Below are 27844 nucleotides of genomic sequence, written 5' to 3'. Positions count from 1 at the left end.
TATATATATATATATATATATATATATATATATATATTGCATAAGTAAATCATACACAACACTTAAGTTACATACACCAACAATCTGAAGTAAGTAAGTTAATTTACAGTTATGAACGAAAAATTAAGAATACTTCCTTTTATATTGTTGATATAATATTTATTAGCTCGTTATAAACGCAAAGAAGGTATAAATTATCTTTAGTATGTTATCATAGATATAAATTATCTTTAGTACTTGTATAAAGTTCACTTTTTATCAACCTTACACTTATCAGGTATTGATTTCTTAGGAACAAAATTTTACATTACTTACACACACATATACACACACACACACACACACACACACACACACATATATATATATATATATATATATATATATATATATATATATATATATATATATAATATTAGTGTCCATTACAGCCCTGATTATTTCAAATTTTTTTCATTGCTCTTTGTACGTGAAGAACAAATCAACGAGAAACACTGCAGCACACATAAAGGATAAGACTGTTACAGCAACTTCCCAAGATGGTAGTGAACCTGGCAACGTACATAAGATGGAGCCACTAGCAATGAAAAATGCTGCGCCAAGTAGTAACATCGCCAATGCCTGAGAAAGAACAAATGACTTAGTGTACAGTAGTTCATTATTTAACGTTAAAGTCTAAAATTTTAAGAAATACCCAGTAAATTATATCGATAGTGTTTCGAAAAATATTTGATGCATAAAATATACTTTAAAGATAAAACTCTGGTTTTACCTTTTTATTTTTCGTTTTGGTTCAATGCCCCGACGACATTACGCCAAGTCTAAGAGAAACTGTGTTGGTGATAATGAAGTGAAGTGTGAGGAAGCGACAGAACCCTGAAAAAACACGTACACACTGTGTTTGTTCACTTCAAAGCCCAATCGGCGAGAAGTGGAGTCGAACTAGCCAGAGATCGACGCACCAGAGTCATTTTTTTTTTTTTTTAATTTAGAATTAAGCAAAATTGGAAGCAAGTGAATGGCCCTTAGAAAAATAAAACATGATACAACAGTAGACATAATTGTTTGAAAATGTTACTTAACCATCCAGCATTAAAAGACAATTATAATCTGTTTCACGTAAGCTGATAGGAAAAAGAAGTTTTTCCCCCCACCACGTTCAAGTGCAGGTGAATGTTGATGTTCCGTCTTCCACCATCAGCCCCGCAAACGGAAGTATAGTGTGTATCTAAATATGTCTAAATAATAAATTACAACTTTCATAATAACACTATATATATTTCAAAACACTGAGTTACATTTGCCTGTATTGGTGAGGTAAGTAACACATGTTATTATAGTGGAAATTTTATAGAATAGTTGTTTATTTTCCTTCTTCTTGGCAGCCGGGCTTGAGACACAATGTTGGAATAGCAACGGATGGCAGGATTGGTAATTGAGTGGATGTTTACTTAGTAATACAATAATTTCATCGAAATTTGAAAATGAAATCTTTATAAGTTTTATGTTCCGCGATTATGCCGGCTAGGATAAAGGAAATGATGATGATGAGAAATGAGTGAAATGGTAGAATGAAGAAAGTGGGAGGAAACGGGAGATCTCCGAGGAAACCTACGCACGCAGTATTTGTCCACCACAAAGTTCACTTGGTGCGACCTGGGATCTCCCGTTTCCAGACATTTTAGTATCAAAAAATATTAGGTTCTATATTTAATGTATTTTCAGTGTCTTTCGATTTCAGTTAGTGTTAGAATGAAATTATACTTACTGACTTCTTAGGCACTGGTTCACCCGTAAGCATTGAACATATCAGGTGAAACGTAACGAAAAGAAATCCTAAGAACGTGGCATATACTATAAAGATATCCGACCAGACATAATGGAACTGCACTGAAGTACATATTAGAGCCAAAATCTAGAATAAGGAAATCAGAAATTTAATTAAAATACAATTACTTAACAAGGAAGACTGTAATTTGTCAATAAATCACATTTTAAGGCATACTTTATATTTTAGAGTTCTATCCTAAATTCTTACCTTAATATTTCACTTTCTAGAATTACATTAATATACGAACCATATCCTTACTTTCAAAGAAATTGTAGAAGGGGGGCACGGTGGTTCAGTGGTAAAGCGCTTACCTCTGGTGCGTGGGGTCCCAGATTCGATTCCCGATCAAGTAAGTTTGTGATCGACAACATCGTGTCCGTAGATTTTCTTGCGATACTCCAGTTTTCTCCTAGATTCTTATTCCACCAATTCTTTCATCATAATTCACTTGCTTCAACTTCTTCAGTTTCTGTGTGTCGTATACGACACATAACTATAACATACTAGCAGCGTTCACCCCGCTTCGCTGGGGTCACCCCGGAACGCAATAAACTTTGTTACTTAGATAATTTTTACTTTTTCGCTTTCAAGTGATATGATAAAAACCATAGAAGATTGCAGTAAATGTTAACATTATATCGCCTGTCATTTATGTTAACCCGCCGAGTGACACGGTCATGTGGGTTGCATATAAATACGGTTAGATTTAGCTATGATGAGCTAACAAAGGATTTCTACGTTATGGACACTTGAATGGTCAATTATCTCAAGACACTGGTAATTGAAAATTAAAGTGATATGATAAAAACCATCTAGGGTCCAAATCTTAATAACCCCCCAAAAATGAAAGAAATTGGTTCAGCCGTATTAGCGTGATGAGCTAACAAAGGATTTGTACGTTCTCTTTTATATATATAGAAGATTTCAGTAAACTGAAGTGTATTCTTACAGAGCCAATGTGTCACATTCGACACACGCAATTCTCGATTTTCTCAATTTTCAAAATTTCAACTTAAGTGAATTTTTAGTACTAAATGATAATAATTAACTACATACAGAGAGCCGTCATAAAAACATAAAAGCTTCTGGGAATGAACGTGAAAAGGTTAATTCTCGTCTCTCTTAGCTTAAAGGGCATAATCGTGGGACGTTAAATTGAAAAATTTCGTTTTATTTCACAGAAAGTACAGAATTTCAAAAAAGACATTTTCGGTTGGGAAAGTGTAAATCTGGTATAAAAAAAAAAAACAGGCGAGTGTATGTTACACCTGTATATTTTCGTGCAGATATATTGCCTTTGTCTTTCATGCATTTTATTCTTTAAAAAAAAATATATCGAAAATTTAACCAGAAATCGCAAATTTATCTTGTATATTTACAGGTCAGCGCAAAACTATCATTGTAAGTTCCACATATGACATTTCTTTTAAGCTTACCGGAAGCATATGAAATATTTTAGTTTTTGTTTTCTTAGTGTCATGGAATGGATATTACAAGATTGTATTGTTATTACGTCCGTCCGTTACTCTACACCAGTGGTTCTCAACTGGTGTGTCCCGACATACTGGTGTATCGCGAAAATTTAGAATTTAAAAATCATGAAGAATTTAATAATAATTAGTTAAAATCGAGATAGACTGTACTAGTCAACACCTCCAAGGTTAGCAATAATGCTCAGTGTTATATAGAGTCATTATAAAAACTAATTGATTTCACTATTATAATAGATATTATTATTATTATTATTATTATTATTATTATTATTATTATTATTATTATTATTTATAATAAAAATATCAAACATGTGTGTTGCGAAGTCCTAGACGTTCGGGGAAGTGTGCCGTCAGTCAAAAAAAGGTTGAGAACCACTGCTCTACTTAATAACTCAAACTAGGGTGATCACTAATCAAATTTGAAAACGGGACACTCTTCAAACTAACATAATTTGACAGTCCATCTAGATGTCATCATTGTTATGTCGTTACTCATGCCAGTGAGGAAGAAGATTCTAGATTTTCAAAATAATCTATTTATTTATTTAAGTTTACTGTGATTACCTTTTTAAGACTTAAGGGATCAGAATCGATTATACGAAGGCCATTGCAAAAGTCATGGCAACATTTTTTTTTTTTCGAAAATGGGAAAGAATTAAAAAATTCTGAAATATGCAAATGGAGGGTTAGTTCATATGTAAACATTACATGTAGGGAAATGGATGAACACACGCACCACCATAAAGATATAACACGAGAAAAAAACGAAAAAAATGTTGTTGTTCCAAAAGTGTTTCTGTCAATTGCAACTGTATACAATAGTACATTACAATCTACGTGCATTCCCTGGCATCAGGAGTCTCCCCAAGAATCCACAAGATGGCAGGGAGTCTAAGATGTCACAGGTACGTGTTCCTGCACTGTACTATTGTGTACTGTTGCAATTGACAGTAAAACACGTTTGAAACGACAAAAAAAAAAAAAGTCTTTTTTCTCGTGCTATATCTTTATGGTAGTGTGTATGTTCACTCATCTCCCTACATGTAATGTTTACATATGAACTAACCTTCCATTTGCATATTTCAGATTTTTCTTTAATTCTTTCCCATTTTGCAGAAAAAAAAATAATTGCCATGACTTTTGCAATGGCCCTCGTATTTGTTGTTGTTGTTGTTGTTGTTGAATGAGTTACTTGTAGAAGAGTTGCTCTTTCCTTGAAAACACACTGTTGTTCTTACTACAAATTACTAGCTTGCTACGTAAGCTAACTAAGAAATAAAAGCGAAACTTTTTAAAAAAGATGAAACGGGACATTTTGCTCCCCGTTAAAAACGTCACCCTATTATAAAGGGAAGCGAATTATTTTATTTTTGTTCAATAGCTAACTAGCGTGAATGTCTAGGCGAGTTAGTTTCATGAAGAGAGTCTGTAAAGTCTTCAACACGTTTAAAAATCATTATATTCCCTAGATTCTATGCAACCTGTACATATCCAAACTTTGTTGGTTGCCTGAGGTAACAGGATATGTAACTTTTCTTAGTGCAAAAAGCTCACGATCCTTTAGTTTCGTGTGATCCTCTTTAATGTATTTTCCTTACCACAGTTCATGTCATTTTACTTTATTTGACACAGTGTTTAGACATTGCTATGTTACTGTTGTACTTATATAGGATGCTTAACGATGAATTTTATCCTTTATACCGGTATTAGACACAAATGTATTTACTTACTACAGTGCTATACTTGCCTAACTCTGTTCTTAACACTTTCAATATGTAATTAAATTATTAATTTAAGGCTGATTAATGACTACATTTTTTGAAGGGGAGGAATTTTAGTGATTAAGAATGACGTGCTGCCGGTATAATTTGTTTCCGATGGAATCCAAGTATATTTACGGAAGTTATAATCGCTTTTGTTTTGCATGGCCTATAAGACTATAATTATAAAATTATATTTTTTATTTAAATTTTCTAAAAGATTTTTTGACAAGGAAACGTAAATGCACGGAAAGAAATGTGATATTCTGTGTGTTCTTTACATAACAATAAAGTTGTTCTGAACGGTAAAGCTTTGCGAACACCGAAAGTGACAAAATTGGTTGATTCATCTAGCAAAAGAAGCATGACATTTATCTAGCATTTACAAACGAAAGCCATATAGAATTTACAAAATACAATGAAACAACACAAAATGCAGCAGGGAAATAGATAATTCTGTATCTTTTGTAGCTCCAAAAATCTGATAACACAGTTTATGGCATTATAACGAGGATTAGGCTCCGTATGCAAATGCATATATTCAGAATGGTCAATTGATATTCCTGCAATAGCAATCTTTTTCACGCTTCGTTGATATCTACTTTTTCATATCATCTTATTGTCTTTTTATGAAAATTTTGCATATTTAGATGCTCAAAACAGAAATATCAAGTGACTACCCCACAAAGAATGTGCTGGGATTGGTTCTGGATTCCCTCAATCTAGCTCCCAATTCCCTACACGAGGTATTTCAAAACAACACCGACAACGGTTGAGAGGTGATTCCTGACACCAAGATAAGACAAAAAGTATAGACCAACCTGGGTGCACAAATGGTTCCTTTCGGCGTTTTGGCTGCCGAAAACATAAAGAAATAAATTTAAAAGTCTATAGCTTCAAAACTATGAGACCTACCGTAGTCGGGTGAAGACTTCACTTAGGAATTAATATGTGCGCTAACCAAAAATATAGGAAAGGGGGGCAAGAGTACGCAAATTTTAATTAAACTTATATATTTTGGTAAAAAATAGCTACAACGGAAAACTTTTACATGGAACACAAAACTTGAACTCTCCTTTACGAAATGTGAACTCAACTTTTATATACCTCTATTCTTAGAGGAACTAGAACTCATAAAATGAAAAGATTCAAATTCGTACTCTTGCCCCTATATGTGGGGCAAGAGTACGAAATCAAAGGGGCAAGAGCACGCACCCAAAAGAGCATTAACTATTATCACAGATGAAGGTGCTTACTCCTTTAGATGATGTGCATTGTTCATACCACCATTCATGGCATCTTTGATCCAGTCTTCTATTGGTGGATCACTGTAGATGATATTGCATAATGGACACTCGTACACTACTTCCTCACTGATCTGTGGAGTTGTAGCTACAAATTCGGTTGTAGCTTTCCTGGTGCAAGATGATGTTTGCTTTTGCTCTTTGGAGAGCGCCGTTTCGGAAGTAAGTTCTGCTTGAAAGGAGAAGATGTCAGAATCTCTGACTTCGAGATCAAGATCTACTGGTTGAGTGCTTGATAGCAGTTGGAGGAGGACTGACAACCACCAAAGGAGTGCATGATGTAGATGCTCCACATGGGCCCCTGCTTACCTCCAGTAAAGATCAGTTTACTGGTTGAAGGTTTGGTAACAGATGAACGAGCAGCCAGCAGAGAAGTGTTTGATGTGGACAATCTGCATGAGCTCCTGCTTGCTTCTAGTGAGAATCCAGTGTTACTGGTTGAAGGTTAGGTAACAGATGAATGAGAACGAGCAACCGGCAGAAGAGTATTTGAAGTGGACAGTCCGCATGAGCTCTTGCTTGCTTCTAGTGAGGATCTAGCGTTACTGTTTAAAGGTTTGGTAACAGCTGGAGGAGAACGAGCAACTGGCAAAGGGGTGTTTGGTCTGGATGCACCGCATGGGTCCCTTTTTACTTCCAGTGAATCATCCGATGAACGATTTTGGTCTCTATTCAGGTCTGATGTTTGATTTGTTGCTTCAGGAATGCTTTCGTCTTCAGACCTGGCTTCTACATTTATGTCTACCACATCCACAACAGAAGGAAGAAAATCTTCTTCAGTGAACACATCTGGATTCAGTAGGACAACTCCAGATTCTTGAAAGCTGGATACCAATGGTTGCAGCTTTGTAGTAAGCATCAGTAAACAAGCTCCCAACTTGGAATTATGTGGGATGGATGATTCCTCATCCATTTATCACACGCTGTTGAATACCAGGACTTCAGCGGGTCAAAAAAGGAGCGATCTAATGGTTTCAAATTATGACTGGGATTTGGTGGTAAACTCAACATCACTATCCCATTTTGCCTGCAGAAATCAATCGCTTTTATTGAAATGTGAGAGGCCTGATTGTCAACAAGTAAAAACACCTTTTTCGTAATCAAATTTGATCGCACATGTTGGTGTAAATAATATAACCATTCTACGAAAAGTTGTGAGTTGATGAACCAAAATTAGATATTCCCACAGAACCTGGCGGCGAGCCATCGAATAATTCTTGTCATTTGTTTTGTGGGAAATATCTTGGGAATAAAGGAACCAGATGCACTCCATGAAACAGCTGTTATGTTAACTCCAAAATCACAACTGATTTTTAGTCGACTTTTGGAACTTTATGAGGAACCGTATTTATGCCAGTTTCGTACATGTTGTAGATATCCCGTGGAGAAGAGCCGTTTTGTCTTACAAGATTTTTAGACAATTAAGAAAGCATTCAACTTGTGGCTTGCTAAAACCACGAGCTCTCCCCAGACCAGTCTTTGAAGGCTGTTGCAAAGCAATTGTTAAATGTCTACGACGGAAAGACTCTGTCCAATCTCTTTCTGCCATTCAATTCACATGGATAAAGGATATGGGGCAACTAGTTACGTTCAGCAAAATTGTATGCCATTCTTCTTAGATCTTTTAAAGTTAATTCATAGAAGAGTTGATCCAGTAATGTGATATATTCCACTAATTCGTTCTCCATTTCTTCGGTAAATAGGCCTACTGGCTTTATTGTACCTAAGGACGTTGCAGATTCTCGTTAAAAAAAAAGAAAAGAAAAAAGAAAAATCCTCAATTCTCCTCATATCAGTAATGGGAATGCATAGGATACAAAAAAAAAATCAGATAATATTTAGACCCTTTATAAAAATATATTTCCAAATTCAGCTTATTCCATCAGTTACAGAATGCTTGTCACCTACGAGGGCAACTTGAGAACTTCTCGACCAATCCTTGATGAAGCTACATATTGTCAAATGTTAGGTTAGCTTCATATATCTTTACAGGATCCCATACCAATCATTGGACTGATACCGCCTTATGCAGAGTCGTTTTAACGTATGATTACTAAAGGACTGACTACTACAGGAAACATACGGTAGTCGAACTTTTTAGTATGGATCTGATCACGCGTCAGAACGACTCTGCATAAGGCCCATTGAAATTTCTTACTGAAGACTACTGACATTTAAGATAAAAGAGGACAAAGCGTAGTATTTCTGAAACCTGAATAAAATAAGCAAGCGTAACGTTATTCAATAACTGCAGATGTCACTATCTCAAACGTTTATCTGTTTCGAAAACAAACACCACCTTAGATACTGTTATGTAAGGAATGGTATTTAGAATAAAACTGTATCCCTCGTACGTAAGAAAATATCAGGATTCTTCAAAATTCTTAACGTTAGGGGCTACATATGGGAACCAGTATTCGTAAAGTTTGCCGTCACTCTCTATTACAACGGAATCTACATTCTTTTTTGATTGTTAGTTCTAAATCAAATTGGATTCTTTTTCATAGAACAGAAGGGGCAAGAGTACGCACGCGTACCCTTGCCCCGTCGGTATCTGCGTACCCTTGCCCCCTCACTACACAATTGACTTTCCCGTAATGTTGCACAGCCAACTGTTGGAAGAAAGTCAATTTACTCCATCCCGTCAAACAATGGATATGTTAGAAACTAACGCTTTATAGTACTTTGAAATCGTTATAAAATTGTGTAAGTTATTCATTAACTACTTATGTCCCAATATTATATCAAACTATTAGAAAAACATAAATAATTACCTAGATAGCTTGTAGTTTGCCGCAGCACACTCAAACTTGTTTAGGTTCTAGACGCCATTAACATCAAACTCCACGTGACGCATTATTGCCATACGCGAATATATTCACCTGATTTTAGGGAATCGTATCCTTACCCCCTACGTACTCTTGCCCCCCTCTACTCTACATGTTTCATTATCCTAAGGTACTCACGCCACAATTTTTATAGAGGGAGTTTGGTTACGAGCATATAATTTAAAGTACTTACCAACTATCTCTATAAAAAATTGTTTCGGAAGTACTGCAGGATTCTGAAACTTGGATATTTGGATAGGGCACATACTAGTTCCTAAGTGAAACTTTGACCTGACTACGGTAGGTCCCATGGTTTTGGAACCATTGACCTTCAAAGTTCATTTTTTTTTATGTTTTCGGCAGCCTTTAAATCCGAAAGGTAGCATTTGTGCGTCCAAGTTGGTCTATACTTTTTGTCTTATCTTGGAGTCAGGACCCACCTCTCAAACGTTGTCGTTATTTTGAAACACCCTGTATATACTAGTTTTAGAGGATGAGCTGAAAGCCCCATAATTCCCTAAGTATGTTAAAGAGAAGCGCTCACCCTGTGCGTGTTCCTTTACCACTAGTAATCTAACCGTTGATGTTTCATTCTATTTACCTCTCATTGTTGTGTTGTGTGTATTTCATTGTTCGTACAGATAGTGAGAACTCTGGCCGATGAGTCACCTCATACATTGAAGAAAAGTGATTGTAAACAACACTAGTTCGCAAGAGGTGTATCCCTTACTCTCAGAGTGTATCCTGAGATTTTAGAATTTAAAAAATCATAAAGCATTTAACAACTAGTTTAAATCAATTTTGAGACCCACTATACCAGTCAACTCCTCTGGCAGAAGCAACAGCGCTTACTTAGTACTACATAGAGTCACCACTTTACAGGCTTGCTTTATTATAATTTATATTATTAACAATACAAAAATTGTGTCGCGTCTGGGCGTTCAGTAATGTGTGTCGCCAGCCAAAGGTTGAGAACCAGTAGTAAAGAGAAACAGCTCATGAGCGACCTCACACAGCCAAATTAATACCAAATATCCAAAAGAATTTTGTTTAACAAGCCTCTTTCACCCAAACAAACAGTTTATCGTTGGAGTTTTTTTCTTTTTTTTTTAAACAGGTTGAAATACTGCGAAAAATTTCACATCGTAGTTGAAAGCGGATATTTATAAAAATGATTGCGTAAACACTGCTTTGCAATAAAATATTATCTATAACCTCTTCAGATAACATTTCAGCTACTTCAACAAATCAAAAAAATACGTTTTGTGGGATTTTGAGGGTAAAATTTTAAACATACTAGTGATTTCTCGAGATACTTACATTAGAATACTTTGGTACAAGTTTGAATTTGACTTCGTCCCCAATATACATGTGTAGAGAAAATTTCTCTTTCCAATGGTACTTAAAACTCAAAAATGGAGTTTTATGACTTAATACATTTTGCACAGTTATATGATTCTGTCATTATACTCTGATAATTTCAGTTCCATCTAGACCTATATTCATAACGTACACTCATGTCCAAAATTATTGTCGCATGTCTATAAATATGTTTTTCTAGGAATGTAAGTTCATAACGAATTCGCCTGGTACTTCTTATAATGTTAGTACGTGTGTAATCGGCAAAAACATGTATGTGGCAAATTTCATGTCAAAAGAGCAGTAAATAAGAACAATAAAACGAAAGTAAAATTTTCCTGTCCATTTAGGAACATTTTATTTTACTCATTATAATTTTCGTATTTATAATTCTTTTCCTATGAAATTTACCACAAATATACATTTCTCTATTATACATATAGTATCAGTATTAGAAGTACCCTACAAAATTATTATCAAATTATATTCTTACAAGAAGACAGCTATAGATATGCGACAATCATTTTGGACATGAGTGTACATATGCAGTAAGTGGGACCTTTGAACTCTTCCTGTACAAGGAGTACATGCAGGGTAAGATTTGTTAGTTTCTGGTACTTGCGAAGGGCTATCCAGTAAGAAAAGAAAAGAAAAGTGAAGAAACAGTGACTATAACCATCCTACGCCTACAATCTAACAGTTGCTATTTGGCGTGAGAGAACCGGGTTCGATTCCCAGCGCGCGGTGGCTCAGTGGTAGAGCGTTCACCTCTGGTGCTTGGAGTCCCGAGTTCGATCCCAGCTGAACTTTGTGGTGGACCAACACCGAGTGCGTGGGGTTTTCTCGGGGTTCTCCCGTTTCCTCCCACTTTCTTCATTCCACCATTTCATTCATTACTCATCATCACCGTCTCCTTTAGCCTAACCGGCATAAGCGTGGGATGTAAAACTCAAAGATTTCGATTCCCAGCAGGAACTCTTGTGGTTCGGATTCCACGTTAATCAGTAGGTCCACGCTGAACGGGACGTTAAACTCAACTAAACTCCACAAAAAAAATAAAATAAAATAAAATAAAATAAAATAAAATAAAAAAATAAAAAAAAATGAGGAGTCCAATTAAACCTGGAAAACCAAGAACATACTTATTGGCCTGTTTTGGTTGGTTGTGAAGACCATGAGATAGACACACTAAACTGGAACAAGAAACTCATTATAGAGTAGTTATATATATATATAGTTACTTTTCTTTAACATAGAGAACTTACAAATTCAAATATCTTCAGGAGAAAAGTGGGTCTTGATAGATACGTTTGTAGGTCACCCATTCCGTTGATTATCCTTGAAAGAAGAAAAAAATGGAAAATGTTAATTTGACTAGCATATTAATCCGTATCATAATAAAATTAAGTATCGATCGTGGACATTCATTGTTGATGAGCAACACAATCACAAGTCCTAGCAGATCCAACTTGTGCTGATACCGCCATCTTGGACAACTAATTGATAAAGAGGCAGTTTTCTTAGAAAAGGAAAAAAAAAAAAAACCTAAGACAAAACCGGTTAATTTTAGGAAGGAAATGAACTGAAGTAATTTTAAACAGATAAGAATTTCCTATCAAATAGACTTTACAGATTTTCCTGAAGACTCACCATTCCGTAGCAATGAGGATTATTTTCCAGAAAATTAATTTAAAACTTACCAAAAATTATCTCTTTAACCAGAATCAAGCGCGCCCATCAGGGGGAGGGCAAAGTGGGGCGCTTGTTTCCCCTAGAGGAAATTGTACTTCAGAATATCGAAAACCCAACAGAATTTTTTCATTAATTACAGCAAAATTTGAACCTATATTTGAAACGTCGCTTATACTTGCCCTTCCCCCTTGGAAACCACAACCTGGGCGCCCTTGACCAGAATGTCGGATTAATTGCCATTATTCAGCTCTACATAAGATTTCCATTATGAAAGGTGAATAAAGGTGATTTACACAACATTATGAAGTTACTAATGAAATCTCAACGAAATTGCCTTAATCGTTTATCAGAAAAACGTTCGTTAAAAAAAATAGCAAACTACCCCTTGTGAATTTTAAAGAGAAACCATTTACGCCACTGTTATTAATAAAATGTATATTTATAAAACTAGGCTTCGGTTAGATTAGGTTGGCCACCTGCTTATCTTGGCCTGGTTCGTATTGAACCTGCATTTTCCTATAAGACATTCGTTACTTATTACTTTGTAAGTTGGCCACTTGTCTAAGTTGGCCATTTTTTATTGGAACGGATGGTGTCCAACATAGACAGGTTTCACTGTACCTTTGAACGGTATGGTTCAAGTAAACACTGGGTTCTTATACTGAAGTTTAACCATGATGAGAAGGATATCAACTCTCTAATTTAATAATAAAAAGTAAGTTATGTGATGCTTTGGGCAAGGGGGCAATGACCCCTAATTCTTACCTTGAGGGCATTGCCCCTGTCCTCCGTATTTTCGCAAATAGGGAAAGATTATGTAAATCCTGGATTATCAGGACGTCTGAGCGCCTTATCTAGTACAAGTAGTGTATTTTAAAACATTACTTTCACGAATTAAACAGTTAACGTAAGTGAGAATCTAAGATTTAAAAAAGTTCTTTTAAAAAACGACCAGTGATTCCCTTAAAACTATTATGATTAATTGAAGTAAGTTTACCTTCATAGCCAAATATGAAAATTAAATTCGAAAATAAAATGAAATCTATGAAAATGTAAAGTCCCCACGATTATAGTATTTAGGCTAAGGCAGACCATTATTAAAGCAAGTGAATGATAATGGAAGAATCGATGAAATGATAAAGTGGTAGAAAACAACGGGTGTACCCCGAGAAAACCCTCGAACACGATGTTGTCCACTGCAAACTTACTTGACCAGAGATCGAGCTCCTCCGTGGCTAAGCGGTTAGCATACGCGCCTTTGGCGTGCGAGACCCGGGTTCGATTCCCGGCGGGAGCTCATGTGGTTCGGATTCCACGTTAATCAGTAGGTCCACGTCTCATATAGCCTCGCTGCTGAAAGGGACGTTAAACTCAAAATCAACTCAACTTGACTGGAGATCGAACCAGGAACCCCCACATACCAGAAGTAAGCGCTCTTACAACTGAGCCACCGACTCCCTTAAAATTCAATTCGATAAAAGGAAACAAAATAATTTAATTAATTTCTAATATTTTATATACGATGTATCTTTCATCGTTTTCTGATTAAAGTATATTTGCTTCTCGCTTCTTGACTAGTGTTGCTGGACAGACGTCTCGACACAACCCGTCCAATAGAAACACACACACATTCGCGCTTCTTGTTCGAGACGAGAAGTCTCCAATCTCGTCTCTTAGATATCTAAGACTATTCTTACTCTTTGTTGTACTTTACGAACCAAATATCTTATTTTCAACAACGGAGAATTTGATATACCTTTCTTTCAATTTAACTCTATATTATACATGACGTAAGAAATTCATGTGATTTCCTGAACGCATGTACTAAAGGACCATTAATACGATATCGCTTGTAATTATTAATTCTCTGTTTGTTAAATCTTAAGTATTTAAAGAAATCCCGATTTTATCTTGAGTGACTCAGACAAAAGATTTTGCCTTCTAGAAACTATGAAGTTTAGAGCGTGGTATTTCCTAGGATTGAACAATAGCATGAAATCGGATGTGTACGTGTTTGAGAAAGTTTCTGAGCTCTTATCACATAAAATGATTCATGGGGAAAAAAATAAAACCTTCATTCGTATTAATCCAAAATTTCATAATAAAATTTTATCTAACTTGTTGCATTCCTAAGATTACTTTATCACATAATCCTGTTCTGGCTGTTAGCAGACATTTTTGTCTTCATGGATTCACAACTAATGGTCGGCAACAAGATAAGATATGTATTTGAGGAAATGTCCCACCTTTTGATGGTTGAGAAAATAAACTCGATACCTGCGTAAGACACGTCCTTAAAAAGCAAATAGTATCCCAGTGTGTCTCCAGCACATTATGATTTTTCCAAAATTTTCTAGAAGAAAAGCTGTTGGCAAGGGTGAAATAACTGGAAAAAGGAACACGCTGCATATTTTTATCGTAAAAGCTCACCTAAGTACAGGCTATTCGTAAACAGTAGCGTCATTTCATGTTTGGTGAGGGAGGGAGGGGGGGAGACATGGTTGTCCACTGATGTAAGAGTTTCAAGTTGTTTGTTAGTATACGAGGTGCGATCAGAAAATACGGTGAATAATTTTATCAGAAACCAAGTAATAAGCTTACATGGAATTTGATTTAATCTCCTTCAAAAATACTGTCCTTGTCGAGCATTGGATTTATCCCAACGTTGAACCCATGACTGGAAGCATTTCTGGAAGGCCTCTTTTGGAAGAACGTTCAGACCACTTCTAAAGTCTTTAATGCCACCGCTTCTTCGTCATAAACTGATTTTGATATTTCGTGAGCCTCTTTGGTATTTTTTTTTTTTTTTTTTTTTTTTTTTTTATAGCTTAGAACAATACTTAAAGTTGGCGCGAGACAGATGTTCTTCACACGTCCTCGACACTAACTGTACCAAAGGTTTGGGTTCAGGGTTGCCACACTCGAGGCTCGCGATGATGCCAAACACGGGTCTGAATTATGTTAGATTTTCGTAAATTATGCCAGATTTTCAAATTATCTTCCCTAACTAATTTTAAAGACTCACCCCTACTTATCTTCATTATTTTAATGAAGTGTTTTAACTGTATTCATGTACAAAGCTAATATAACGCTGTCAGGAATGATAATGAAATAAATTGGTAAATGGCACATTATAGGGGAGGAAGGTCGAATTTATGTTTTATGAATGGATAACATTTTAAGAAATATATACACAACATGCCGCTTCCGACACAGGCCTGAAACATTTCTTTTAGTGTATTACTAGCTGTCATCTGACGCTCATATCCCTCCCATCTCAAGTTTAAATTGAAAGGGACAGAAACATCCGAGATAACCACACATTCAGGCAGTGGCGGATCAAAGGGGGGGGCTTTAGCCCCTCCCTTGATCATATCCTGGATCCGCCCCTGCATTCAGGTGTCAGTTGACAGTAATAAAACTGTGGGTAAGTAAATATGTTTTGCAGAGTCACGTTTGCTTTTTTAAACATTTGCGTTTGCTCTGAATTCAACAAAAAATTAGAACCGCCAAAAATATTGACTGGTTTCATTATTCCAACCATCGCTTCAACTAAAAAGAACAATTCCCGACGGTCCTTCAACCATCTAAATTTTCGTTCTTTTTCTGTTTAACAAAGGGAAGAATGAAATTATGCTAGATTTGGCCAGGATGCTAAAGTCAAGATGCTAGATGCTAAATGCATGTGGATCATGCTAGATCTAGCACCAAGATGCAAGATATGGCTTCACTGTTTAGGTTACAGGGCTTACTAGTTGAAATGGATACATGATTGATAGATGGCACTGCGCAACTACATTCTTCGTACTTTTTGATCAACCTTGTATGAGTATACAATTTATTAAGAAGAAACATAGGTTTTTGAAAGTCAGAGAAGGGCAATTTCCCTCCCCAAATGACGCCCCTGTTCGTAAAATTCAAATCCTAATTGTATTATTAGACTTTTAAAGAGAGGAAAACGGGACACAGTGGCTCAGTGGTAGAGCGCTTACGTGTGGTGCGTGTGGCCTCTGGTTCGATCCCCGACCAAGTAAATTGTGGTTGACAACATTATGTCCGTGGGTTTTCTCGGGGTATTCCCGTTTCTTTCCGTTTTATCATTCCACCAATTCTTCCATCACCATTCACTTGCTTTAATCGTCGTTTCCCTTAGCCTAAAGGATAAAGATAATACATACACCAAGTGATAGATCTCGTTTGTCTCAACAAAATTATATAGGTGAATGTGAATCCTCGTGTGTAGGTTTTGAAAAAAAATACTATTTTTGTAAACCTAGTAAGTAGTAGTATCACGTGTACACCATGTGAAGGAGTTTGGTTTATATATCGTGACATTTTTCAATATTGATACCGGAAGTGGTAGATTTCAGGGGAGAGAGAGAGATTAGAATGGAGATGGAATATAATCTTGACATGGTTAATTGATTGCAAAAAGCAACTTCTCTGTATCTGTTACCGTGTTTATTTTCTATAACGATCACCATTAAAACCGGAAGTGATTTTTCTTTTACCACTTTCAGGTTTACTATACAGGTTAGAATGATAATGAACTGTATTCCTGTATTCTTCAATGGATTGCAGAAAACAGCTTCTCACTCTCTATTACCGTTTTTATTCTCTGGTAATCACTTCTAACAACCGGAAGTAGTTGATTTTTCACCACTTCCAATTTTAGTAACAAGGATTAGGAAGGAGATTTAATAAATTCTTGAAACGCTCAATATATTTAAAAAAAAGATTCTCGCTATATGTTGGCGTATATAACAATCAACGTTAAAATCTGGAATGGTTGACTTACTACTTCCGGTTTTAGTAGAGAGTTATGGATGGAAATGAATTGTATTCGGTGGAACGGTTAATATATTGCAGAAACCTGTTTCTCGCTATCTATTACAGTGTTTGCTCTATAGTGATGAACGTAAAAGCAGAAAATGGCCTATTTCTAGCACCTCCATGAACGAACTTGGTACCCAGCTTTTCACCCTCTAGGCTTATAACCTGACGAAATTTGATGATGATATGTCAAGTAGTTGTTGCGATTTTTTTTTTTTTTTTTTTGTCCCCCAGACGGTAAATATACGAGGTTCTTCAATATGAGTATTCGAGATTTTAAGGCATTGTATTGTTTAGTACATTTTACGTACAATTATAAATAATATATTAAATGAAAGAGCAACTCAAACAGTTTTTGCTGCGAGTGTTCAATATGAGCAACATTCATCACACGGCACTAGTGCTTAAAGTGAGCCGGTATGAACCGGTTATGCATCCGAAAGTTTGAAAATTGACCGATATGGCATACCGGTAAAAATAACATTTAAATTGTAATTTGCCTGGATTTTTAACACATTAGCATTGAGTCAACAAGTATGTTTATACTATCAAAGATTTCATTGCTACTGGTTCGAAAGTAAATAACAGTTCCCTATCACCCTATTCAATGGCAGAATTTGTGCTCTTGCTCTTTTCAACATTTGTGCGAGTAATTCCACCTTCGCTTAAAAATATTCTAACACCGTACTGCCCGCCTAAAATGTTTAACCTGGATCCGCCCCTAGCATTGACAGGATTTTTTTTTCAATTCAAAATAATTATTTTCACATTGTCTGGATTTCTGTGTTTACAATTATAAGAAAATTAGTGTTGACCACGAGGCGAGACGAGACCAGAAGAAGCTTTTAAAAATGGAAATGAGATTGGAAAAAATCATTAAATACTAGATAAATAGTACTAATACTAGAGACGAGACGAGAGTGCCTACAAGGCCTCGAAAACTAGACGAAAAAGCATATGAGCATATATGTGTTTTCTTGTTTTAATGCACTTAAAGGCCGCTTTGGATCACTGAGTTATGGTAAATGCGATGTTTAAGTAAACGTACCATCCCTGTTCTTTCATATTTAGATCGCCGATATGCTCAAGCAAAATCTTAAAAAAGGAAAATCATTTTATAAATTTATTTCTGTTAGGCTGATGATAGTGGGGAGCAAAACATTTACATATTAGTCCTCTCTCGCTCTCTCTTTCAATAGCTTTTTCACATCAAAAATGGTGCAAAAATCTCAGTAGAGATGTTCTTTAGGGTTCTGTCAAAATCACTTCCCTATGTGGTTATATTTGTTCCTTACCGTCACCTCATCTGATGCCACTTTAAGCAGTGCACGGTACACATCGAGTCGATAAGAGAGTTCTTCCCAAACTTTGATATCAGTGTGTTTGGAGTAATTGTTGCAACAACTACTTCAATCCTCTTTGTTAAATTCTTCAATCTCCTTAAAATTTTTCTCAGAGACGTCACTGGAATTTCTAATTCACGACTAGTCTTCCGAATTGATTTCTTGGAGCTACGCATGATAGACTCTTCCACTCGATCAACATATTCTTCAGTCACTCTTCCGTTTTGCACAGACAGCAGGAACTTTCAAACTGATTATGGTGCAACAGATGTTATCATCACTTAGTGAACTGCAATTGAACTTAATACGGAAAGCACGTTGCACTGGAACTACAGATTCAGTCTTTCCAAAATGTAAAACACAAAAAAAAAAAAAAACTTCCTGCTCACTAGTCGCCATCTTTGCTACTAGCGCCTGCTAACGGCGGACAGAAGAAACAGTGCTTGCGCATCTGTGCGTTCAAAACTGTGAGTTGCTCTTTCATTTCATGTGTTATTTATACTTGTAATCAATCCTACAAAGTCTTAATTCCCTGATATTCATTTTGAATCACACTGTATAAAGGAGTTTTGGTGAACCAAGCTTCTTTAAAACTTATCTTGTACTCACAAGATTAAACTCATACTGAACTAACGCTTATAGTCCTAACTGTAATGTCCATACTATTTGTAATAAGGCGTAACATTTCTTCTTTTAATGAATGAAAATACCGTAAATTATATATAATATGTAGAAATTTACAAGTAACAACAAATTATTGATACTTTCGTAGAATATGAATTTGTTAAAGGTTAGCATCTCTTTTCAACACCAAAGCTGTACGAAACGTGAATCTAAAGTATAAAGTGGGATTCGAACCACCCTGCGATCCGATTCCCGGCGAAGCTCTTGTAGTTCGGATCCCACTTTAAGCTATAGGTTCACGTGTCATATAGCCTCGCTGCTACAAGGGACTCAAAATCCAAAATCAAATCAAAACCGAACCATCGTAATGCATTCAATTTTTTTCTTATGGTCCCACCGGAAATGGATATAAATTTGTTTTCATGAGACAACTATTCTCTGTTTAAAGTTTACAACGTTAAAAATGTTCCATTTTAGTTTTCTCTCACACAGCTGATTAAATTTATCAAATTTTATATTCTGCTAATTAAAATTCAGGTTATTTTTCTGATATAATTTCCGTATTTATGGAATGGGATCAAGAATTACCTCTTCGGTGGCACGATGGCTGTAGTAAAGCTTTCAGCTCTGATAACGCATCCGGGTCTCAGTTTTCTCGGTGTTTCTTAAGTTTCTCCCCAAATTCCTATTCCATCAGTTTCTTTCATAATTCTTCACTTTAAAATTGTCGGGCTTCTTACCCAAGGGACGTTAAGGCGGGCACGGTGATTCAGTAGTAGAACGCGTACCTCTCGTGCGAAGGGTCCCTGGTTCAATCCTCAGCGAAGCAATTATGTGGTAGACAATATTGTGTCGGTGGGTTTCCTCGGGGTAATCCTTTTTCCTCCCACATTTCCATTGCACCAATTCTTCCATAATAATTCACTGGTCGTAATCATCCGTCTTCTTTAGCCTCACAATCATAATCATGGGAGGTTAAGCTGATTTTTTTTTTTTTTTTTTTTTTTTTTGCGAGGGACGTTAAATATGATACACGCGGTTATCCCCTTTAGGATAAAGAAGATTAGTAATTATTGAACATAAATGATTATGATATGGTTTTGGGATAAAAATGTAGCAGGAAATGGAAGAACTCCGAGAAAATCCACCAATCAAAGTTGTTCACAAGCTCTCATAACCCGATATCGAACAACGGACTTCTCGCATCGAAGGTGAGCACTATATAACTGGGCCACCATGTTGCCTATTATTATTATTATTATTATTATTATTATTAATAATAATAATAATAATAATAATAATAATAATAATAATATAATAATAAGAAGAAGAAGAAACTGCTCTTCCAAAACTAATGTTTACTACCTAATTTTAGTGCAATTCCGAACTAAACTTCTCTCGTGAGCAATACAGTATAGCAGGGAATTTATTGGCACGCACGGACTCATGGAGTAAAATGTTGCCACTGGCTCATCACCCCAAGGAGTAAAATGTTGCCGTTGGTTCATAAGCAGAAGTCAGAGTAAAATTTGGGCTGCTGTTCCTTGAATAATGCCACCCGTTTCTCTTGATATTTAAGGAAGAATGTTAGTTTTGTTTGTGTACAAACTTTTATTATTAGCAGGATACCCGTTCTTTCCAAAGTAAACAGCATCGTCTCAACGACTCTTTGACTTGAATTCGATACTAATGTCGGTCATTTTCGATCATTTTGACCATCTATATATATATATATATATATATATATATAATATCCCACTCCTCCAAGTAGCGGGGCTGAATTTGGATTTAAACGTCATCGGAAGTGCCACGGTTCGCCTCAGCGACCCCGGAAACTATAGATTCAACTAATATCGATAAATTCGATCATTTTTATATACTGTATCTCCCTCTTCCCCCAAGTTGCGGCGCTGAATTTGGATTTAAACGGCATCGGAAGGGTCATTGATTATCTCGGCAACCCTGAATACTATGGAACGTTAATATAAGTCATTTTCGATTATTTTTAAAGATTTCCCCTCCCCTAACTTGCTCTGTCAAAGTGAAATGATAAAAAAACATCCCAGTTTCGAACCTTATCTATGTTGACAATTTGATCGAGATCGCTCTGGTGGTTCAAGAGATATGAAGTAACATAGACACTTTCATTTTTATACGTATATAGAGTAATACTATATTAAACTTAACTGCTTATGTGTAACAGGGCACCCCTAATGGGCAAACTGTAACTATCATTCAGTATATAGTAGTAGAGGTCTGCACGGGCCGGAATTTTTAGCTCGGGCCCGGCCCGTGCATTTACAATGTGAGGCCTGACCCGAGTCCGAAATACGTTTTGCATTTAGGCCCGAGCCGAGCTCGTGTGATAATCAAATTAGCCCGAATTATAAACACTTAATAATTAACGCAAAATTGTGTTTTTATTTACAGCAATTAGAAGTTTTGCAGTTGTGCTTTAAAAGTTCTCCTGAAAGAACGGTGTAATATATTGTTGTACAGTATATTTACAAAGTTAGGCCCGAAAATGCCCGAAAAATGTGGTTGTATATTTAAAAATTCACGGCCTGAAGTGATGCATACTTTGTATACCCGCGGGCACGACCCGAGCCCGTGCAGACCTCTAAGATAGGTGTATTTGATTAGAAAAACAAAGCATAATGTTACAAAGAACAAATATTATACCTCTCAATTACAATTATTCTTATCTGAAACGGTTAAAGAAAATTTCCGTACAAAGAAAAAAAACTGCAAACGCCACTTGAAAAAAATAGCTAACTTGCAGACATACCTGTACGTGAAAAAAAGACACGTGTGAATCCTTACCTTTGTATAGCCACTCTGACAGGCGGGAGTACTCCGTATGTTGATGAAGAAAACTGAAATTTTATCAGCCAATAGGATGATTTATTTTTCTTTTTACAAGATTACGCAGGATGACGAAACAAGACACACCTTGTAACAAACTGAACTAAAACTGTTTTTCCTTTCTGTGCTTCCTTAATGGGAATATCTTTTCAATAATATATGATACATTATCAGAGGAATAACGAGAAATAACGATATAGTGAGAAATGTTTATATACAGGGTGGACCAGATATCTTCAAAACGTCCTTCTAACTGTTAAACTAATAGTATAAAACGCTTAAATTTTGCTAAGCGTTGTTTGACATACTTATCAATACCGCCAGATTAATATGTTGCCTTATTTGATTTGATTTTGAGTTTAGCGTCCATTTCAGCATCGAGGCTACATGAAAAGTGAAGAATTACCACTGCTCGGTTATGCCGGCGAGGCTAAAGGAGACGGTGATGATGAGAAATGGGTGAAGTTGTAGAATGAAGAAAGTGCGAGATCCGCGAGAAAACCCACGCACACGGTGTTTGTCTATCACAAAGCCTACTTGGCGCGAGCTAGGATCGAACCAAGGATCCCATGCACCAGAGGTGAACGCTCTACCACTGAGCCACCGTGGTCGTACGAGGCTATATGAAACGTGAATGTACAGCTGAATGTGAGATCCGAACCACATAAGCTCCTGCATGAAATCGAACTCGAGTCTCCCACGCCAAAGGCGCGTACGCTAACCACTTAGCCTCGAGGGAACTTCCAACATGTTTTCAACTAAATATAAAGGTATATTTTTCAAATGGCATTACGACAGATTACTATATACAGTGACTCACAAAAGTCGAACACATTGAAATTAAATGAAATTGCACTGAGTGTACACGGTGAGTCAGTGTTAGAGTGCTTACTCTGGTGCGTGAGGTTCCTGATTCCATCCCCGGCCAAGTAATTTTGTGGTGGACAACATCGTGTCCGTGAATTTTCTCTGGATACTCACGTTTTTTCCTATATTTTCGTTCATCGTCATTCACTTTTCTTAATCATCCGTCTCCCTTAGCCTAATGGACATAAACGTTGGACGTTAAGCTAAATGATTTCCTTTCAATTTGATATTTTAAAACGTTCCGAAGGTTGAAAAGTATAGACAGAGATTGCTATGCTGCTTAAAATGATGCATTTATGGAAACTTTTTAAAATGATATATATATATTTTTTTTTGCGTAGCTTCTATGGTATTTCATAAATAGTTTTTTCTTTTTTCTTTTTGTAATGTGAGCTCCTTCGTGGCGAAGCGGTTAGCGTACGCGCCTCTGGCGTGGGAAACCCGGGTTTGATTCCCGGACGGAGCTCATGCGGTTCGAATTCAATCAGTAGGTCCACATCTCATATACCCTCGCTGCTGAAAGGAACGTTAAACCCAAAATTAACTCGTTTTTGGTTCTAATGTAATTATAACAATTTATCGCGGTACAAAATTATAATCAATATTGCACACTTTTACAATGTTCACCGTATTTCCGGAACCCAGGTTTGAGATATCAAGTTCCTGTAAACGGCATCATGATCTTAACGCTTATCGGAAACCTATCTATATAATTGGTCGTGGAACGTAATTAATTAGTTTCTCGAAATAAAACATTTTGAAAATAATCCACGTTTTCAATAACTTGTAATTTTATTTCTGTGCACTACCAATTCATCATGTTGTTGTTATAGTACTATTCTTGATTGATTGATTGATTTTTAGTTTAGCGTCCCTTTCAGCAGCGAGGCTATATGAGACGTGGACCTACTGATTAACGTGGAATCCGAACCACATAATATAGTACTGTTCTATCAAGCCTTCTTTTCATATTGTCAAACTACACACAACAACACACTGAGCAAAGCTATGTGATAAAAATTCTCAGAGTGGAGAATGGAGAGAAATAGTGGAAGTCTGAGGAAGACACTGCTAGTGTGTTGAAACTGCTATATGACTGTGTTAGTATATACAGGGTGTTTATAAAAGAACTCCGGGGTTTTAAAAATTCATATCTTATTAACGATAAAAGAGAGCAAAATTTAGTTAATTTCTCTGAAACGACTAGCTCAAAAAATTTGTCATACTAATTGGAAATGTTTTTATCAACAGGTGGCAGCGCTGCGGAGCGTTGACCTTGAGACGACGTAGCAGCTGCGGTAGTCTGTGAATTAGTGCCGTGCCGTGTGGATTGTTGCGCTTCGCGCTATGGTGACGCCACAACAAAAGGCTCAAATTGTTATTTGGCTCATAGAAACTAAGTCTGTTGTTACCGTACAAAGAAACTTTCGACGTAGCTATGGCGTTGACCCGCCTACGGACAAAACCATTCGTCAATGGTGAACTGCATTCAGGGAAACAGGAAGTGTGCGTGTGCGTGAGGCACTGGACGCTCGGCTCGGCAACAGATGGATTGGAAGGGAGGTACCTATTCCATGGCCTCCAAGGAGCCCTGATATGACTCCGTTGGACTTTTTCTTCTGGGGGCATATCAAAAATCTTGTGTATGCGAAGAAAATTCGTAATGTTCGCCATCTCACCGAACGAATAGTCAATTGCGTGGCAACCGTCCCCCCAGACATGCTGGCCAGGACATGGCAAGAGATAGAGTACCGTTACGATGTGTGCCGTGCCACTCACGGGGCTCATATTGAACTTTATTAAATTGTTAAAAACAAAACTTGAAAATGTAAGCTTTTCAATCATGTATAACACATGTATGTACGTTTTTTACTTAGTTAAAATATTTTGCCTCAAAACCCCGGAGTTCTTTATATATATATAATTATCGCATAACCTTGCTCAGTGTATTGTTGCATTTTCTTGTAGTGATTAACAATAAAGTATTTTCGATGTGCCTTGCTACGTCCGCCTTACTCTATTATTTTTGTGAAGATCTAAAAAATATATGATGCTGCAGTGTTCTTAGTTTGTCAAAATGAATAATAATAAGTAAGATATTGTAAGTTTTCTCTGATAAGTACGTATAATATGATATTACAGAATATGTCTGACATTGTGCTCCATCAAATATCTGCACCCTGCGAAATTTCAGCGTTTTCATTCTATAAGTATAAAAGTATAACGGCGTCGCAAGATAAAGGATCCACCCTTCTCTCTCTCTCTTCTGTATATATAAGTATAGAGCAACCTGGGTGCACAAATGCTTTCTTTCGGAGTTATAGGCTGCCGAAAACATGAAAAGAAAAAAAAAACTTTAAAGGTGCATAGCTCCAAAACTATTGGATCTACTATCGGCTCCAAAACTATCGGGTCAAGACTTCACTGAGGAACTAGTGTGTGCTGTATCCAAAAATACATATTTCAGAATCCTGCACTACTCACGCAACAATTTTTATAGAGGGAGTTTGGCTACGGGTATATAATTTGAAGTACTTAACAACTACCTCTATAAAAATTGTTGCGGAAGTACCGCAGGATTCTGAAACATGGATATTTGGATAGGGCACATACTAGTTCCTAAGTGAATTCTTGACCCGACTACGGTAAGTCCAATAGTTTTGGAACTATGGACCTTTAAATTTCATTTTTTTTTTTTTCATGTTTTCGGCAGCCTATAACTCCGAAAAGAAGCATTTATGCACCTAGGTTGGTCTATACTGTTCGAAACTTCACGAAGTACACTTTTTTTTTTTCGTGGAAGGTATAGAAGGTATAAAATGTAGTATTACAGTTTTAGATCTGTTTCCATTCCATTATTTTTTCTTATTTTTATTTGCTAAAATAATAATGTAAGGCAGCAAGTATAATTCTAGATCAAAAGCAAGCATGCCCTACATTTTTATTCCGTTAATAAACTATAGGAATAAGCTTACATTCGAGATCAAAATACACGTATATTGAAACGAACGTAACGAGTTTCTAGCATCTGACTCAATCAGCATTTGTCTCTGTCTGTATATCTGTTTCGCTATAAATTTCGTAAAGCTTATTAAATTCTGATGAAACTTGGCATGTGCCTTCCTTCAATCTTTCACAACTATCTTGTTCTTTGATGTTGCAAAGATCTATCATGAATAAGGGAGTTAAATTTTCCGAATGTTGCAAATTTTCATATATAGAAAAACGTTTTGTGGTAGGAGCTATGTAAAATTTATTTGGTATTCCATAAAAAAAAATGTAGTGCATACCTTCTTTGGGGATATTCCAATCTTCTACTTATTGTGGTGGTTGAAACCGGTCAAGGATAAGTTGGTTAAAAAAAAAGGATAAATTCCTTTACATGCGGAAGTTTCGTTATTGAACTAATATGATACGAAAATAATTTTCTTCGAAAACTTTTACTATATATATATATATATATATATATATATATATAATATTTGATTTTGATCCAGTATGGCATAACCTTTCTTTAAGGCTTCCGAATCACGCCCCTACATGAAGTTAAAGTCTGTCCAGTATTTAAGGCTGAATCTTAATGAGAAAATAAGTGTATTCCACGACACTTTTCGTCAAATATATATTTCATTCTTAGCAACATGGAGCATACATTCTTTGAGGATTTCAGTGATTGCTCCTCGATGCAGTTAAAGTCCATAAAGAATAATGGGAGGATTTATTTGCTGATCAAAAAAACATATCCCACAATAACTTTCGTAAAGATCTATTCGGTGTTTGTGAAATATAGGATATATATACAGGGTTTTCATAAAGTCTGGACGCATTTAATTTGCTTATAACTTTCATAAAAATGCTCATAATGACATCAAATAAAGTGCAAACGGTAGCGGAAGGATTAAATTTTTAGTTGGCAACCGTATCAAAGATGGCGTCGGTGAAAGAGAAAGCGCAATGTGTTCTGTGGTACGCAAAGCTAAAATCACCAATTCTGGTGTGTCGAAAGTTCATCAAAGAGTTCAAAAAGCCGGCACCGACTGAGAGTGCAATCCGAAAGTGGCATGCTAAGTTCTTGGAGACAGGAAGCGTCCTGGACCGTCCTCGAAGTGGGAGGCCGCCAACATCGCCTGCAACAGTGACCAGGGTAAGGGAAAGCATCATTCCAGCGCCGCCTACGCGAATGTGTGGACGTAAATGGCGCCCAGTTGGAGGTGTGGCGGTGAATGAACTGAGCTGGTGCAGATTACAGCTAAAAATTTAATCCTTCCGCTACCGTTTGCACTTTATTTGATTTCAATATGAGCATTTTTATGTAAATTATAAGCGAATTAAATCCGTCCATACTTTATGAAAACCCTGTATATATAACAGAAGATTTCCAATCACCTCCAACGCTTGGTTATAGAATCAATCCAGGATGAGGGAATGAATTTCACTTCCTTCCAGCAGTTTAGAAAATATATCTTTATGATAGCTCATTACTAGTCAGTCCGCTTAGTATTTAATATGAATAAAGTGCTCGCTTTCACCTACGAACCACAAAGGAAATAAGTTTATTTCCAGTCATAAATGAGAAGAAATGAGGGGCGCTTTAATATTTTTGAAACAATATTTTATTATCTTGTTATGAACAGAGGGAAGAAAAGGAAAAAAAATCGTCTTCAGTATCTTGCTTTGTATAAAATTCACTTATTATCAAACTTTGCACTTAAGTTTATCACGAATTGATTTATTAGAAACATGAAGTTTCTCACACTTTAGCGGTTTATATTTTAACGTAATTAGCACTTTAATGGTGGCACTAACAGGACGAATTACATTTTGTCGTAGTCTTTATAAGTGAAGAACATATCCACGAGAAACACTATAGCACATATGAAGGATAACACTATCATAGCAACTTCCCAAGATGGCATTTCTATATTCCATACCAAATGGATATTATCCATTTTCAACTGTAAATTAGACCATGTGCATAAGATGGCGCCACTAGCAATGAAGAACGCTGCTCCTAGAAGCAATATTGCCAATGTCTGGAAAAGAGC

At 36.2% G+C, this 27844-nt stretch overlaps 3 protein-coding genes across 5 annotated transcripts in view; 1 reads left to right on the top strand and 2 right to left on the bottom strand.

Annotated features, from left to right (window-relative positions):
* Positions 1–27844, top strand: part of Adsl (adenylosuccinate lyase) — a 647432-nt gene that overhangs the window by 360572 nt on the left and 259016 nt on the right. The window lies entirely within an intron of this gene.
* LOC145664926 (uncharacterized) lies at positions 140–21967 on the bottom strand. The gene is made up of 4 exons (XM_081732032.1): positions 21891–21967; positions 11841–11913; positions 1769–1915; positions 140–621 (listed from the first exon to the last, which is right to left on the bottom strand). The coding sequence occupies exons 2-4, from the start codon at positions 11898–11900 to the stop codon at positions 454–456; spliced, it is 375 nt and encodes a 124-aa protein (XP_081588158.1). The 5' UTR covers positions 11901–11913; positions 21891–21967; the 3' UTR covers positions 140–453.
* Positions 27390–27844, bottom strand: part of LOC145664930 (uncharacterized) — a 77408-nt gene continuing 76953 nt past the window's right edge. For both annotated transcript variants that reach the window (XM_081732039.1, XM_081732041.1), the window contains exon 4: positions 27390–27832. In XM_081732039.1, the coding sequence (XP_081588165.1) occupies positions 27614–27832 (219 nt within the window). In that variant the 3' untranslated portion in view covers positions 27390–27613. The remainder of the gene's footprint in view (positions 27833–27844) is intronic.

This window comes from Thermobia domestica, chromosome 11, assembly GCF_964235325.1.
Source record: "Thermobia domestica chromosome 11, izTheDome1.hap1.1, whole genome shotgun sequence".
NCBI classification, from domain to species: Eukaryota; Metazoa; Arthropoda; class Insecta; order Zygentoma; family Lepismatidae; genus Thermobia; species Thermobia domestica.
This window is presented reverse-complemented; position numbering and strand designations above follow the sequence as displayed.

What these genes read in the sequence shown, in the direction of transcription:
- LOC145664926 (XM_081732032.1), bottom strand. Translation starts at nt 11,900, where the DNA reads ATGGGTGACCTACAAACGTATCTATCAAGACCCACTTTTCTCCTGAAG. An exon ending in TCCTGAAGATATTTGAATTT is followed by an intron (nt 1,916 to 11,840) that starts GTAAGTTCTCTA and finishes TCCTTATTCTAG; the next exon opens with ATTTTGGCTCTAATATGTAC. An exon ending in AACCAGTGCCTAAGAAGTCA is followed by an intron (nt 622 to 1,768) that starts GTAAGTATAATT and finishes GTTCTTTCTCAG; the next exon opens with GCATTGGCGATGTTACTACT.